This window comes from Apium graveolens, chromosome 9, assembly GCF_009905375.1.
Source record: "Apium graveolens cultivar Ventura chromosome 9, ASM990537v1, whole genome shotgun sequence".
NCBI lineage: Eukaryota > Viridiplantae > Streptophyta > Magnoliopsida > Apiales > Apiaceae > Apium > Apium graveolens.
Window position 1 is genome coordinate 20,718,384 of NC_133655.1, and position 16,693 is coordinate 20,735,076.

Below are 16,693 nucleotides of genomic sequence, written 5' to 3' on the forward strand. Positions count from 1 at the left end.
TCGATTTAATATATCATCGTAGTTTTAATAAATCTCGTGAGATCTCATATCAAATTTTGAATATTTTTAAAATTGGGACAAATCCCAAAAACAATAATGCACTACCAATGAAGTTAGTAATTTTATTATAAATAACCAATTGATTTGACCCTATAAATACCTCAAACACATTAATTAATCTTAACATAAGATATTAAAAAAAATTACATTATTGGTAAGATATTCTCGCCGAGCTTGTAAAATAAATTTACTAAATGTAGGATGTGACGATGATTTTTGGACGGGTCATGTAATCAAATTTCGAGTATTTTTTGAACAATGAGCCAAGTTCTGAATTCAAATTTGAAATAAATTAAAATGCATTGACTCATTACAATTCAAATTTATCTAAATATGTAATACCAATATAGATTATATATATAAGCAATTATATTTTAAATATCTTCTTTAAAAATTATATATGTACATTTTAATTACTTTTTATAATAAAAAATATGTTAAAAATATATGAAATATATTTTCAAACTAAGTAATGATTAATGAAAAAATAATAATCCATTTATCTATTATGCCTAATTTTATATTTGAAATTCAATTCTTTAAAATTAACTATACAAATTTTTAAGTAATTATTTTTTTTTTGCGGAATTCAAGTAACTATCTTTAAATTTAAATAAAATATTCATTTAGCACATTTACATATTATGTGTACGATAAAAAGTATATGTGACAATTTGGTGTAGTGGTATGAGATTGTATATATGAATGAAATATCCGGAGTTCAATTCCTAGAAAACATATATTAATATAAATAATAAAAATAGGGATAGTTTAGTCTTTTCAACGAGACTTTTTAATCATTGGAATATTATCATCTTGTTCTTCTATTATATATATATAAGAGATTAAGTAAATAATCGGTCATCTTATTGAATATAATATTATTATCATAATAATATTGTGAGGGTAAAATAGAGATTGACCTAAGTATTCCCTCCGTCCCTCTTATTTGTTTATACTTTTTTTTTGGATATTCTTTTCAATTGTTTACATTTCAAAAAATTTTAAAATTTTAAATTTTTTATAATATAGAAAGTAACTACATATGTTATTTCTCTCCACTATACTCACTTTATACATATAATATTAATCGATCCCACTATTTTACTCATTTTTTGACTTTACTCAATTATTTTATCATTTTTCTTAATCTCCGTGTCCAACTCCAATGTAAATAAATGAAAGAGACGGAGGGAGTATTAATCATCAATTGCTCCAAAGTACTCATATAACTTGGTTGAGTACAAAACATTTGCTAATGTTAATATAAGAGGCTATTATTGTAATCATAAAATTAATTTAAAAAATTACAAGTATATTGTTAAAAATATATTATGTACTCAGGTTAGTCCCCTAAATATGTACTTAGAAACATTTTTTCTCGATAAAATATACACTGTTTTTGTTGTATAAGGAATGGAACTAAGAATTAATTTGATAAAATTAATTGTTTATCAAATATTTATTTATCGGAATTCTCTTATATATATCAAAGGTTCAATGATTACTATGGGCCGAAAAGTGTTAAGAGTTCAATGATTACTATGGGCCGAAAAGTGTTTGGCATCCCAGCTGTTGGGCTGTTTTCACTCAATAAAATTCACTTTACATTCATTATTACATACGTATTTCTAAAATTTTCCAAAACAACCTTGCTTCGTCGACAATCTGTGTTCATGTACGGCTAACATCTAACAAAAACCAAAAAAGACAATAAAACTTTTTGTCCCTCCGGAATCTCTCCAGCACTGCAGCAAAAAAGAACATGTAGCCGAATTTTATAAATTTGGATTTACACTGGCGCCTCATGAGTCTCGTGCACACAATTAATAATCCTGCTTATCTTTTTGTTGCATGTCTAGTGTATAAATAGTCATCTTGGGATAATTAACTAAACCATAGTTACTATTCATTCCTCACAAAATGGACTCACTTGTGTTGAGTAAACTTTTCATAGTACTTGCACTGGGTGCTAGTGTTGCACTTGCAAGTCAACAGACAGGAAAGAGTTCGAATCCTTGTGCCTTTCCTACAATATACAACTTCGGTGACTCGAATTCGGATACTGGTGGAATTTCTGCAGCTTTTCTGCCAATTCCAGCCCCAAATGGTCAGGATTTCTTCCATAAACCTGCTGGTCGCGTTGGCGATGGACGTCTGATTGTAGACTTCATCGGTTAGTAACTGCATTCGCGGACCTTGTTTATTAATAGTAGTGTCACTAATCAATTTTGATCGAGTAAATTTGGTTTTGTTGCAGCTGAAAACTTGGGACTACCATACTTGAGTGCATACCTGGATTCACTTGCTGCAAATTTTCGCCATGGTGCAAATTTTGCAACAGGAGGATCAACCATAAGGAGGCAGGACGAAACCATATTTGAAAACGGCATAAGTCCATTCTCACTTGACATCCAGACTGTGCACTTCGACCAATTCCAACTGCGAAGCAACGACCTGTACAACCAAGGTCAGTAGTACTCCGCATGCAAAATAAATTTTGTTTGAGCAATGAGCTGTAAAATAAATATATCTTTATGATACTTCAGCTAAAACAGAATCCAGTAGAAAAGGGTTACCGAGGCCTAGTGACTTCTCGAGGGCACTTTACACATTCGATATTGGCCAAGATGACATAACTCATGGTCTGAGAAAGCTTGGTGCTCAACAGCTACGAACAGCATTACCGGATATAGTAAATCAGCTTGCAACAGCAGTTACAGTAAGTTTATGCGTTTTGTTCCTTTCATTGAGGCGATTTTAATGAAATATAATCTATTCTAATATTTAGTGTTCTTGGCAGCATCTGTATCACCGCGGAGCCAGAACATTCTGGATACATAACACAGGTCCAATTGGTTGCTTACCTGTGCACAGTTTATTTATTCGAAATCCAAAGCCTGGTTTTCTTGATCAGTTTGGCTGTGTCAGAGGTCATAATGACATGGCTATAGAGTTCAACAGGCAACTCAAGGATAGAGTAATTAAGTTAAGGGCAGAGCTTCCACTTGCTGCAATAACTTACGTCGACGTCTATACTGCTAAGTACAACTTAATAAGCAGCACAAAGGCTCAAGGTAGACAGTTTTCCATGTAAAAATGTTGTATCAACTATCAAGTACAAAATGAGACTCATGATAGGCACACAAAGAATTTTAGTTATTATGAATCCAGGTCAGTTCAACTACTTAACAAAAATATTCTTAACAGGATTCATGAATCCACTAAAGATTTGCTGTGGGCGCCATGAAGGGAATGTTCATGTGTGGTGTGGGCAGAGGACAATTATCAATGGGACTGAAGTTTTTGGGGGTGCTTGTGCAGCGCCTTCAGCGCACGTTAGCTGGGACGGAATGCACTACACTCAGTCTGCAAATCATTGGATTGCTAACCAAATACTCAGTGGATCCATGTCTGATCCACCAATTCCATTATCCCAAGCCTGTCATAGACATGCCCCCGTGTAATCCTCAACATATGTGTACTTTTGTCTGTCCAAGCCCCCCTCCCCCGAAAAAATAAAATAAAATAAAAATTCCAAAATTTATATTAGGCGTGAAAAAATGTGATCCTACTACTTATGTAGCTCTGCATCTGTAATTGTAGAACATGCTACTGCCATATACGATATAAATAAACAAGAACTTTGAAAATACTGCTTATAGTACTTGCTTTGGATCAGACTTAGGTTGAGCAGAGAAGTCCAACTCTTTTTCTTAAAATACTATTGCAGATTTTAAGGATGTCTTACATTAAGCTGGTGGCTTGATGATGTTATAATACGTATCAAACATGAGAATTTTATTATCAGCTATTTATAAGTAGCAGCGGGAGTCACTTGGTTAAAGTTGTTTTTCTTTGAATATGTCTACCAACTGCATAAATTGGCCAACTGTTTTGGCAGAGAGGAATCCAGAAATTTGACGAGAAATGCATTTCATAGGAACACGCATGGACCAAGTGCTGCTTGTAGTCTAGGAACAACATTCAACTTATAAACAATGTGCAAGATAATTAAACTGGATTATGGAAAGTTGTTTTACATTTTTGGAGGTGATTTATGACAAGTAATATCATAGTTAGGATGATAAGGTATTCTTGTCTTTGATAGTTGATACCAAAAAAAGGATCAAGCATAAGCCTCCTCCGAAAAACTGAAGGGACAAGGATTTCAGCAACAAGATGAGATCTCCAAAACTGCAATGTTCACATTATCTTTTAGTTTTTTTTCTCATCATATCATACCTACTACTAAAACAAAATACATGTGTATCATCCAAACTTATGTGTCATTCTCTTATTAAATTATTGATTCTATCCAGATTAATTTTTTTATAATTTACTTTTCCCACAGAAATAGATGATAATATCATTGTAGATATGTTGTTGCACTTCTTTAATCGTGTAAAATTTAAAAATTCAGGATTATTAATAAACAAAGAATATTACCTAACTTGAAGCTTTCATTAAGGTTCTTTGAATGTTAGATTTTGGTCAAAAATCAAAATGATCTCAGTGCTTGTCTTAGAAAAATAAAATTTAGCAAACTCGAGCCACTTTCTGACATTATGGATCAGTTTGCTGAAGATGTCCAAGTATATCCATCATATACCTTATTTTTCGTTAAGTTTAAATCCATTATAGTCCAAACGCTGGTTCATCATCGATGCAGATGATGACAATAAAAGTAGTCATGTTTTCTTGAAGAGAAATTATATAAGAAAGTGGCTGTATCACAACTAGTGGTGGTTTACCTGCAGCCACAGAAGCAGGATATCTTGTTGAACATGCATGTGTCAAAAAACAATCAGAATTATATATCGGTAGAGTTCAAGGAACATCTTGAAGAGCTTCCTTAATGTGTATTTACTTGTATTTAAGTAACAGTGCAGAATATAAGTTGATCAGCAATAAGTAAGGACTTGTAGGTGAGCAATAATTTATATTTTAAAGTTTATTCTCTTGGAATTCTGTCGAAATGTTAACCCAGTCAGGCTCAAGTTTATAGAAATCATTAGGCAAAGGCATTTCCTGGATAATGAAATTTGTTCATATTGTGATCTTACTTCCAGTTTCTGAGGATGCATTCAAGATCTCTTGTGAGTTATGGCTGAATTGGCATAAAAACAGTAAATAGAACTGAGCAGTATGCTTTTAAATGGCATAAAATGGAGTAAATAGAATCTCTTGACCGTCATTAACTAGGACAGGGAACGCTATACTGACGCCTCAAACTAATGGATCTCGGATCATATCATTATTGTTTTTTTCTCGACACACAGATTTCAACGACATTTTTTTTATTTTGCTAAGTAATCCAGTAACTTTATTTTGTCATCAACAAATGTGACTGCTTAGTCGGTTGTATGGTAGTTTCAGCAATCAAATTAATTAGCAATTGTCATAGTTGTTGAAATATATCCATTCACATCAATGGACTTTTTTCATAGTACCTTTTTTACATTCTTGCAAGTTGCATAGTTTAGAAATATAACAAGTTATAACTTAAGATAATATTGATATTCAGTGCACTGTCAATGAGGCTCCTTTTGAGGAAAAAAGTGTTTTTTCAAGTATGGCTGGATTTTTCATTAGTAATAGAAACATGTAATTATGCTGTTACTTTTAACTTTTTATGTTCAAGTATACTTCAAATGGATATCAGAAGTTATTCTCTAAAGCCAGAAATACTAGCTGTCTCTCTCCCCACTTTTCTAACCATATCATTGTTTTTGTGAAGAAATATATGTCTGTTTACCATTGTTTTTATCCCAACATATATAATCTTGGACAGAAATCCCTAAGCTGGAAATTTATAAGCACTCATACAAGTGAAGCTGAGAACTGAACCAGAATAAGCTAATATCTTTAATTAGGTGAGAAATGATATTTATCATTTTTCAATTTTCACTCAGGACCATATTGATAAAATGTTACAGAATATGAGATAGCTAGTATACACTTTTTTATGTCAATTTTCCATAACAGTCCATTTCTTTTCTTCATTTTTATTGAATTAATATAATATATTATACAGTATTTGTAATTTTAGGTTCAGGTATCCATATGTTCTTATTGAAATGCATCTTTTGTCATGGCACTCCAAAGTATCATCATAAAGAGAAATTGTTGAAATTCCCATAGTGCCTTCTTTCAAGTAGGCTAGTAAAATCACCTCAATCAAACTTTAAACAAATTCTAGGTTATGATTGTAATAGCTAATTATGTTTTTATCCTGCAACCTTTTGCAAATTACTGTTGGTAGGTAGCTATATATTCAAATACATTGCTATTATGCTGCATTATTGATGCAAATAAATACAATGCAATTGTTAAAATTCTTAAGTTGTTTGCACATAACAGGCCAACAACTTTCACCTCAACAGGCCATACTTTGTTTAAGGAGATATCAGTTAGCATTCATGCGCCATATACATGTTGGAGTCGGAGGAATTGCTCTTATAAGTAGATGACATAGTTAAATTGTTTCATGTTGTATTTTATAAAACAATAAAGTTTTCTCTTGTGAAAAGGTTTACATCTTTTTCACAATCAAAATTATCTCAACTTCTCTCAAGACAAGCCATTTGCTGAAGAATAAACAGGTTTTCAGAGGAATCTGTTATCTTGAGCAATCAGATAACTATATCAGTAAAACCCAAAAAACCTGAGCTTATGTCTAGTGGATGCCTCTTTAGTATCGGTAATATATGATGCTTTAACTTCAATCACAGAGTGTTTGCGTAATATTATGGAGGTCAGATGTCACTCATTCTCTACAGCAAATCAGCACATAAGGAAAATACCAGAACGTTAACTCTTAATAAAGAATGTTTTACTTTTCTTGATTTCTTATTCAGGGCAGTTAATTACTGAACTGGCTAAGAAAACCAGTTTTACAATGGTTAATTACTGAACTGGCTAATAAAATCAGTTTTACATTGTACTCGGTTAAAATATAGAAAAAAGATTAAAACAGATAATCCAACATGCCTTAAGAATTATTATTATATAGCTGTTGCCTGTCAAATACTATGTAGTTATCGATATTTGCTCAGTCCACTGATTATGAAATTTTAGCTGCTATGCAACAGAAAGCAAAAAGAGATTATTGCTTACGTCCACGACAACTAAGGGTACACTGTCATGCCAACGGAAACAAAAGTAGCAGGAAGTCCGAATGTAGTGAACATAATTATTACTTAATTTAAGTATTTTACTTATACCTATTCAGAAAATGACATGATCACGTGGTTAAACTAGCTAAACGAGACCACAAATCTGATCAAATTTTTCATAGAATCCTAAAATTAGCATAATTGTTTAAATCTTAAAGATATACCAGTTAACTTAGGTACTGCTACCTAGCTGTGTGGGCTGTGGCTACGATATATAAATGACAGAAGCATGTGAGTTTCCTCAATCCTCAACCAAAATGTTGTTCTTCAGAATTTTGCTTGTGTTTATACTAATTGTGCGAGTAAAGTGTGTGGTAAAAATTTCTCAAGACTGTAATATACCAGCCATATACAACTTTGGTGACTCAAACTCAGACACTGGTGGCATTTCAGCTGCTCTCTATCCGGCTGGTCCACCCACAGGAGAGACATACTTTGGCATACCTACCGGCAGAGCCAGTGATGGCCGCCTTATCATAGACTTCATCGGTAAGATTATCATATTCTCAAATATATATTTTGTCAATTTTTTTACAGTCTGAAAAAATATTTGTGATTATGAAGCTGACAGATTGGGGCTACCTTACTTGAGTGCCTACCTAAATTCTATCAACGCAAATTTCAAGTATGGTGCAAATTTCGCAACAGGAGGCGCCACCATCAGGCGTCAAAATGAGTCGTGGTTCCAGAATGGAGTAAGCCCATTTTCACTCGATGTCCAGGTCGAACAGTTTGATCAATTTAAGTCAAGAACAACTTACTTCTACAATCAAGGTTTGTTCAAAATTTCAATATTTACAATATCTTATCTACATTTATTGCATATCTACACTAGCATTATCTGAAGTGCTAGTAATATACTTATCTTTATTAAATTTAATAAGACTTTATGCCATTTTTAATTTTCAGCCAAGAATGAATCAGATAGAAGCAATCTCCCTAATCCAGATGACTTCTCCAACGCTCTCTACATTATTGATATTGGACAAAATGATCTCGGGGCTTGTTTTAGATCGTTAACCAATCCCCAATGTATAGCCACCTTTCCAGACATAATGAGGGACTTTGCTACAGCAGTCAATGTAAGTTCTTCCTTAGCCACACATATACACAATAACCACATTCTTGATATATAAATGGTAACAAAATGGATATATGAAAACTTTTCAGCAACTATATAATAATGGTGCAAGAGCATTCTGGATTCACAACACAGGCCCTTTTGGCTGTTTGCCTATTGCCACTACAAATCACCCCAATCCAGAGCCAGGATATTTTGATGAACTTGGTTGTCGAAAAGATCAGAATGACATTGCCATAGAATTCAATACGCAACTAAAAGATAAAATCATCCAACTAAGAACTGAGCTTCCGTATGCTGCATTGACACATGTAGACATGTTTGCTGCCAAGCATCAGTTAATCAGTGACGCAAAGAATCAAGGTATCTGTCTTATTTCACCATGTGTTATTAAATTATTTTATGCAATTTATATACTGTGCAAAGTTATGCTAGTTGCAAGAAACTGTACCAATAAGAGGGGCAGTTAAGTAGTGAACATTATGCTTTCTAGTTTGTTTCTTTTAACAGATAAACCTCTTTCAGGGCTTAACACAATAACAGTTACTGGATCTTCTTCCCGGAAAATTTATAATAACTCACTTTTTTTTTAATTGAGATAATAATAACTTCATTTTAAACTTTTTCGTTAATGCTAGTTTAAAATTAAACTTGTTTTTACCTTCATGCTGTCAAATGATTATGTATAATAGTTTTGGCTGTGTTCATCTTAGCTTATAAGCAAAAACTAGTATAAGGAAGCAATTGGTTTGCTTTGCAGGATTTGAGGATGCACTAAGCTATTGTTGTGGATATCACAAAAATGGTGTTGACATATGGTGTGGCAACAAAGCAATTGTAAATGGTACAGAAATAAGTGCCATATCTTGCCCAAACCCTTCAAAATTCATTAGCTGGGATGCAGTTCACTACACTGAGGCTGCAAATTATTGGATTGCTAATCACATTGTGAACGGATCATTTTCGGATCCGCCTGTTGCTGTCAGCCAAGCATGTAGAAAAAGTTATACCATCTGATACTATCTTATACTATAATATAACTTAATAGCCATATGTTTCAAGGAATATAGAAAAGAACTGCCACTTATTTTGTTCTAATAAGCACATCTTGTTAATATTGATGACAAAGAAGCTAGTTCTTGATTTCGTTCCCTTCTTAATTTCGTTCCCATTCTTTCCTTGTCATGCCAACACTTTCATGTGTTGCCCACCATGACTTGTTTACACAGTATAATCTGGTTTATATAGAATAAGTATTTCTGTGTAGACTGTGAGGCTTACCTGACGACGAGTATTAGTATCCATAAAAGAGTGATTCAGTGAAGTTTCTTGTACTAAGATCAATCTGGTTATCTTTGCATATGTTATTATAAACCTAAAAAACTGTCATGAGCTAGGAAGCATCGACACTCCAAAAAGGTTGCTGTATGCGTGTCGGACATGGCCGACACGGCGACTCGGCACTGACACGGTTGAGTACGTGTCCGAGTCGACAGAAAAAGGCGACCGACACACGACCGACACGGGTTCGACACGCATCGACACGGCCCACCGACTCGGTCCATATAAAAAAAGCCCAAAATAATCTTAAAAAAGCTCAAATCATCTTATATTGACCCTAATTTCACGTCTCTCTATCTTTTATAACATCCCTCTTCACCTTTCTATCCGATAAAATACAAGATGATTATTTGAATGAAAATGTAGAATAGCTCTTACAATAGTTTATCGGTTATTATGAAAGAAACTCTATTATTATTATAAATAAAGTTCAATATTTGACATATAAAAATCTTATATTTTTTTATATTTTTTTACTTTTTTTTTGCCGTGTCCCGTATCCAGGACAGTTTGATAATTGTCGAATCCCGGTCCCGTGTCCCTTATCCCGTGTCGCCGTATCAGTGTCAGTCCTTCCTAGGTCATAAGCAGTCGTAAGCCTCGTTAATAATCTCAAACTTTTAGCTAATTCACCCGTGCACAAAAGAAATATCGTACTAAGTCAGAATAATTTGCATTCAAATATCTGTCTTGAAGTGCATAATCAAACTTATATTAGTGCGAATAAACAAAGTTGCAGGTGTTAGCATCTCACAATACTGTTCTCAACTAAAAGCGGGATGGTGGTAATGCATAATATATCACCCTAAGACTTACTTCCACATTAATTTATCCTGAGACTTTGGATTTTTCGCATAAAAAATCAGGTTTTAAGCAGTCTGTTAAAAGTTGAGCAATCAGATAATTATATCAGCTAACAAAACTAAGCCAGCTTTGTTTAGCGCCTTGCGGATACCACTTTAATCATTGTAATCGATGATTAGTGGTTATAGCCTCCGTGAAGACAGACTGTATGCGCGTATTTAAATATTTTTTACTCTGGAGGCGAGATGTCACTCATTCCTACTGCAAATCAGCACATAAGGATATCACCAGAACGATAACTCTTGGAGGAAGATAACTTACTTTTCTTTATTTATCAATATTCACTTGTCCACAGATTCGGAGATTCAGATGCTAAGCAACCGAATTAGTTGCTTGCAACCGAAAGCAAGGAGAGAACTTTGCTTAGATCTACACACAATTCAAGTGTACAACGTTAAGCCAACAGAAACAAATAAAACGTGAACACTGAACTCATTGAGCCTTAGTAATAATTATTTTTTAATAAATCATTTATAGCTTAACTGAAAATTGATCTTGAACATAAGAAGCTAGCCAGATGATCGAGACCACTTATACATCTAGTTAAATGTATCGTACAAGTCAATAAATAAAATTAATCATAAGATCTTAAAGATTTACTTGATAGATTAGGTGCTGATAGATGTGTGGCAACAATATATAAATGACAAAAGCAAGTGTGCTTCCTCAAAAAAAAATGTTGCTCCTTAGAATTTTGTTTGCATTTATACTATTTTTGCAAGTTAAGGGTGTGGCGCCAAATTCTCAAGACTGTGAAATACCAGCAATATACAACTTTGGTGACTCAAACTCCGACACCGGTGGCATATCAGCTGCTTTTTATCCTGCAGGTCCACCCACAGGGGAGACTTACTTTGGCATACCTACTGGTAGAGGCAGCGATGGCAGGCTTATTATCGACTTCATTGGTAAGGGTGTCCAATTTTCAATATAAGTGTCCGATTTTTAATATGTATATTTTTTTCATTTCTCCAGTATTATAACAATCTGAAAATTTTATGATCATGAAGCTGAGACTCTGGGAATACCTTACTTGAGTGCTTACTTAAATTCTATCAAGGCAAATTTCGAGCATGGTGCAAATTTTGCAACAGGAGGCGCAACTATAAGGCGTGTGAATGAATCATGGTTCCAGAATGGAGTAAGCCCCTTTCCACTTGATGTCCAGGTGGAGCAGTTTGATCAGTTTAAGAGAAGAACGACATATTTTTTCAATCAAGGTTGCTTATGAATTTCGATATTTAAAAAATCTCTCAATATATATTCATTCCATATCATAGCTTATCTCAAGTGCTGTAAAGATATATAGACTTATCTAGTTATCTACAATAAATTTTGTAAAACTTATGGTATGCTTGATTTCAGCCAAGAATAAAGCAGACAGAAGCAACCTCCCTAGTCCAGATGACTTCTCCAAGGCTCTCTACGTTATTGATATGGGACAAAATGATCTCGGGGTTTGTTTTAGATCATTAACCAATCAGCAATGTGTAGCCACCTTTCCCAGCATAATGAAGGACTTTGCCACTGCTGTTCAGGTAAATATTTCCTTAGCTACAACAGAGACAATATAGCAACTTAGTTTATAAGTGTTGACAAAAGTGACCATGTAAATTGTCAGCAACTGTATGAAAAAGGGGCAAGAGCATTCTGGATTCACAACACAGGCCCTTTTGGTTGTATGCCTATCGCAACTACAAATCACCCAAATCCAAAGCCAGGATTCTTCGATGAACTTGGTTGTCGAAAGGATCAGAATGACATTGCCATAGCGTTCAATAAGCAACTTAAAGATACAATAATCCAACTAAGAACTGAGCTTCCGCATGCAGCATTGACACTTGTAGACATGTATGCTGCCAAGCATCAGTTAATCAGTGACGCAAAGAAACAAGGTAATAATCGTCTTATTGCAACTTTATGTTTTAGCTTTTTTCTTGGCTTACAAGTAAAAAGTTTTGTAAAGAAAGCAATGACTTACCCCTGCAGGATTTGGGGATGCACTAAGCTATTGTTGTGGATATCACAAAAATGGTGTTGACATATGGTGTGGCAACAAAGCAATTGTAAATGGTACAGAAATTACAGCTGATTCTTGTAAAAACCCTTCCAAAGTCATTAGCTGGGATGCAGTTCACTACACTGAGGCTGCAAATCACTGGATTGCTAATCACATTGTAAACGGTTCATTTTCGGATCCTCCAGTTGCACTTAGCCAAGCATGTAACCAATATATTACCATCTGACAATATCTTTTGTTGATTTAATTAAATAGCCATGTGTGGAACAAAGAATAGAAAATTACACCGCCCCTTCTTTCATGAAGACTGTAGCAATAAATTTGGGGATCTATGCTAGGTATGCATTGTGTTGCATTAACTTAGTTATTTATTATGCGGTATGGGTCCTCCTGCATTCACACCAAAAACCCTATTGTACATGTATCGTAGAACATTATTGTAGTACAGTATGTTGCAACAATCGTTTGGCTCTAACCACCCCTCCATTTTTTATTACATGCTTAGTCCACAGAATAATTTAAGCTTTTTGTTAGAACTTTGTTTTTGTTACAAACCAAATTTCTTCTTCGGATTGTGCTGGAGACTTGGAGTAACCTTGTGAGAGACAACTAAGAAGAAGTTATTGGATCTTTAGAAACTACTGATCTAATAACAGGCTTAACAATAGTACGTGTGATTCTATCATAGAACATATCTTAGTTATCTGTCTCATGTCCATGTCAATTAATTGTGCAGTCCAAGACAAGTGTGTCATGGTTGATGTGACACTATTAAATGATAAATTGCTCAGTTTAGTTTAGACTTTAGATGTTAATTTACAAAATGGTCCAAAGTTTCAGAACAGAAAATGTACTAGTACTACTATGTTTTTTAAACAAATTTAATTTATTTAAACATATTTATTATTTAGGGACTTAAAACATGAGTATCACACGTCCCAAATGGACGGTGACCGTATTAGTAATTTTAATAGGTGCTTTAGATGTAAATACATGAGATGTCTGTCTAATTTAACCAATTACATAATATACTTTTGCATTTTCCTTAGAACATTTAGCAAAATCTAAAATAATTTTTTTTAATTGTAGTTAATGATAAAAATTATGTTAATGTTCAATACAACACAGGGTATCTATTAACAGCGTAGTTTTGCCAAGTATTTTTAAGTTTTATTTTGATGAGAATGCAGCTTTTCTAATAACAACAATAGCTCCCTCTTGATATTGACGGGATTATATTATGAGTAAATTTATAGTAAAATTATTAATTAGATTTGCAAATTTTAATTCAAAATTATTAAAAAGATTTAACAAGACATGCAACTTCAACTCAAGTACTCTACTTGAAATCACATTGTGTATTCGAGAAGCAACTTTATATGAATCTCCGTAACTGTCAATGACCCGTAACTGTCAATACTTTTGAAATGTCAATAATAAGAGATGCCATATAGTTCAATTATATGAATCTTCATCACTGTGAAAGCTTTTGAAATGTCTATAATAAGAGACGCCATATAGTTCAATTATATGAATCTTCATCAGTGTGAAAGCTTTTGGAATGTCTATAACAGTATAACAAGACACATAGTTCATTCATGAAAGTTCTTTGGGGCTCGTTTGGAATATCTATTTTTAACTTATAACTTAAAGGTACTCCCCAAATGGGCCAAATGCTGTGTGGAAAATGAAAGCACTGTAGTGTTAAAAATCTAGCACCACTTTGTCCTTGCAAAAGAAATTTGGGAGAAAAGGAGAACTGCAGGTAAACTATTAAGACACACCCAGATATATAATTCAATGGCAATTTTAAGAATCGGAACCAGTAATCTGAGACTGGGCAACTTGAATAGGCTCAATAACAAAACCAGCTTTATGACAAGCATCCTCCAGAAGCTTTGCTTGCGAAGGTCCATCGGGGCAGAACGCAACTACAGCACCTCCACTGCCGGTAAACTTTGATGCTGCCCCTACACGGCGAGCCACTTCCACCATCTCAATATTTAGCGCACCAAGAGCATCATCTCCAAACATGCTCCTAAGTGATACGATTAATTCCCAGGTCAATTATACACAGAAGTTGATAAGTTTTAGAATCACAAGGGAAGACAAATCGAACAGTCTTTGAAAAATGACACACCCTTGCACAATAAGAAGAAATGGGAAGTAAAAGAGCTAAAAGAGTAGTACTTTCCCAAATATATAAGACTATTACCTCCGTAGGTCAAAATTACGATTCATAAGACTTGCGAGCTTGGCATTATCTTTTTGAGTTAATGCTGCTCGTCCTTCTAGAGCAATATTTGCAACTTCCTCCATAGATGCTTTAATAAACTCGTCTCCATTTAGCCACCTTTGTCGAACTGTACTGTGTACCTGCACCAATGAAGTTTGTGTATGAACATATCTAAACTAATATATATGCACATAAAGTGACTCTTCAAGGACCGTATGGAAAGGAATATATGGACAAAGAGTTATCGTGTGACACTAACCTTGCCAGAGTCGCTTGGATTTTCAGCATATATAAGATAAAGTGGGGGAAGAAGTCCAACATCCATGGGTGTGTATTCTCCATGTCCCCACTCATCCATGGATTTCTTATTGAAGTCCTTTGGAAAAAATCACAAAGATACCGTCAAAGGTTTTCTAACCTACATAAATGTCATCTAAAAGTATTCTCAAATGACATACCATGAATACGACACCCCCGTACACCTGGGCCACCCTATCCTGTAGACCAGCAATGATTCCAAGTTCCTTCTCCGCATTGAGGATAAGATTTGGTCTAATGTCAACCTTAATCATATGCTTAACTTTGTAAAAGTCCAAAAGACAGCTAAGGGCGGCACATACAATGGCACTCGATCCTGATAGACCGGTCTGAGTTATAAAAAATTAATCAATATTAATGATAAATGATAAACAAGACAACTGTCCCCGTATTCCCACTTGGACCAAAAAAATGCAGATAACATAAAATAACACATCTGTTTAGTAGAAGTGACAAAAAAAATTCTTGATTCAATTCCCTTCCTTGACACTTGACAGGGCATGCTATAATCTTCAAGCCAAACTGTGTGGCGGAACCAGTAAGGTCCTAACCTAGGCCTAAGCATCATATGAGCTGGAAAAATGAGTAAATTTTAATTATTTGAAGCCTCATTTTGTTCTTAAATTTAGTAAAAAAAATACTTTGATTCCAAGCTAATTTTAATTATAACAATCAGTAAACATTTCTGCTGCAGATCATTTCATTTTTGGCCAGCACACAATGACCACATTCATAATTGGCAGAACTCTTTAGTCTATAGACAGAATAATTGTAAATAGACAGTTGGGGGTTACCTGACGAGGAATATTAGTATCGTACGAAAGAGTGAAATTCCGATCATGAAGTTCGATATGGTTATCTTTGCAGTAATTGTTAAAAATTCTACAAATTGCCATAAGCAATCGTACCCCTCCATAATAACCTTCATTGTTTAGCCGATTCACCTGTGAAAAAAAAAACAAAAAAAAAACAACTTACACACAAGTACAAATAATCAGAAGAATTAACCTCCAATTACTAGCTTAATTATATAACCTTGGTAAAGAGGGGGGAGAATGAGTTACCAGGTGAGAAAGGGAATTGAATTGGAAAAGATCATGAAAAGGATGAGGAACAATGACGAGTTGATCGGAGGGGTGTAAACGAACGGAAGCCCAAAAGTTGGAAATGCCCAAGGAGATGGTGCGGCCGTAATAAACATCCGATGGGTTGCCCAGTAAACCCACCCGAGCGTATGCTTTGTGTTCGATTATTTCCGACCCGTTTTCCGCTTTCTCTTCCCCTCCCATAGTGAGTCTGTGTTTGTCTTCTAAGCCTTCTCCTGTACTATCCCCCACTCTTGCTGCGGTTTTATACATATCTAAATTCATCTAATTTGACCCATTTAAAAATAATTTATTAAATCAGCTGATTTTTTTTAAAAAAAAAAGATCGATAAATTACAAATTTATATTTTAACTGACCAGGTACGAATCCATAAATCCGTTAGTATCATTAAAAATACATAACCATTTTTCCTGCTTTGTGATTTGACAATTTAGCTTACATGCAAAATTTTATAAATCTCCAATTCGCACATCTGGGTATATACAGAT

At 34.2% G+C, this 16,693-nt stretch overlaps 4 protein-coding genes across 4 annotated transcripts; 3 read left to right on the forward strand and 1 right to left on the reverse strand.

Annotated features, from left to right (window-relative positions):
- Positions 1 to 1,952: 1,952 nt before the first annotated feature.
- LOC141682948 (GDSL esterase/lipase At5g14450-like) lies at positions 1,953 to 3,650 on the forward strand. Its single transcript, XM_074487636.1, has 5 exons — positions 1,953 to 2,236; positions 2,321 to 2,530; positions 2,610 to 2,782; positions 2,864 to 3,137; positions 3,271 to 3,650. The coding sequence occupies exons 1-5, from the start codon at positions 1,984 to 1,986 to the stop codon at positions 3,525 to 3,527; spliced, it is 1,167 nt and encodes a 388-aa protein (XP_074343737.1). The 5' UTR covers positions 1,953 to 1,983; the 3' UTR covers positions 3,528 to 3,650.
- Positions 3,651 to 7,475: 3,825 nt separating this feature from the next.
- On the forward strand, positions 7,476 to 9,418 carry LOC141686910 (GDSL esterase/lipase At5g14450-like). The gene is made up of 5 exons (XM_074492009.1): positions 7,476 to 7,727; positions 7,803 to 8,012; positions 8,148 to 8,320; positions 8,409 to 8,682; positions 9,080 to 9,418. The coding sequence occupies exons 1-5, from the start codon at positions 7,496 to 7,498 to the stop codon at positions 9,334 to 9,336; spliced, it is 1,146 nt and encodes a 381-aa protein (XP_074348110.1). The 5' UTR covers positions 7,476 to 7,495; the 3' UTR covers positions 9,337 to 9,418.
- Positions 9,419 to 11,175: 1,757 nt separating this feature from the next.
- Positions 11,176 to 13,019, forward strand: LOC141684512 (GDSL esterase/lipase At5g14450-like). The gene is made up of 5 exons (XM_074489527.1): positions 11,176 to 11,432; positions 11,535 to 11,744; positions 11,890 to 12,062; positions 12,146 to 12,419; positions 12,514 to 13,019. Exons 1-5 carry the CDS (start codon positions 11,201 to 11,203, stop codon positions 12,768 to 12,770), a joined length of 1,146 nt encoding a protein of 381 aa, XP_074345628.1. The 5' UTR covers positions 11,176 to 11,200; the 3' UTR covers positions 12,771 to 13,019.
- Positions 13,020 to 14,225: 1,206 nt separating this feature from the next.
- LOC141687069 (glucuronokinase 1-like) lies at positions 14,226 to 16,471 on the reverse strand. Its single transcript, XM_074492214.1, has 6 exons — positions 16,163 to 16,471; positions 15,893 to 16,042; positions 15,239 to 15,427; positions 15,040 to 15,156; positions 14,760 to 14,920; positions 14,226 to 14,582 (listed from the first exon to the last, which is right to left on the reverse strand). The coding sequence occupies exons 1-6, from the start codon at positions 16,466 to 16,468 to the stop codon at positions 14,354 to 14,356; spliced, it is 1,152 nt and encodes a 383-aa protein (XP_074348315.1). The 5' UTR covers positions 16,469 to 16,471; the 3' UTR covers positions 14,226 to 14,353.
- Between the last annotated feature and the right edge of the window lie 222 nt (positions 16,472 to 16,693).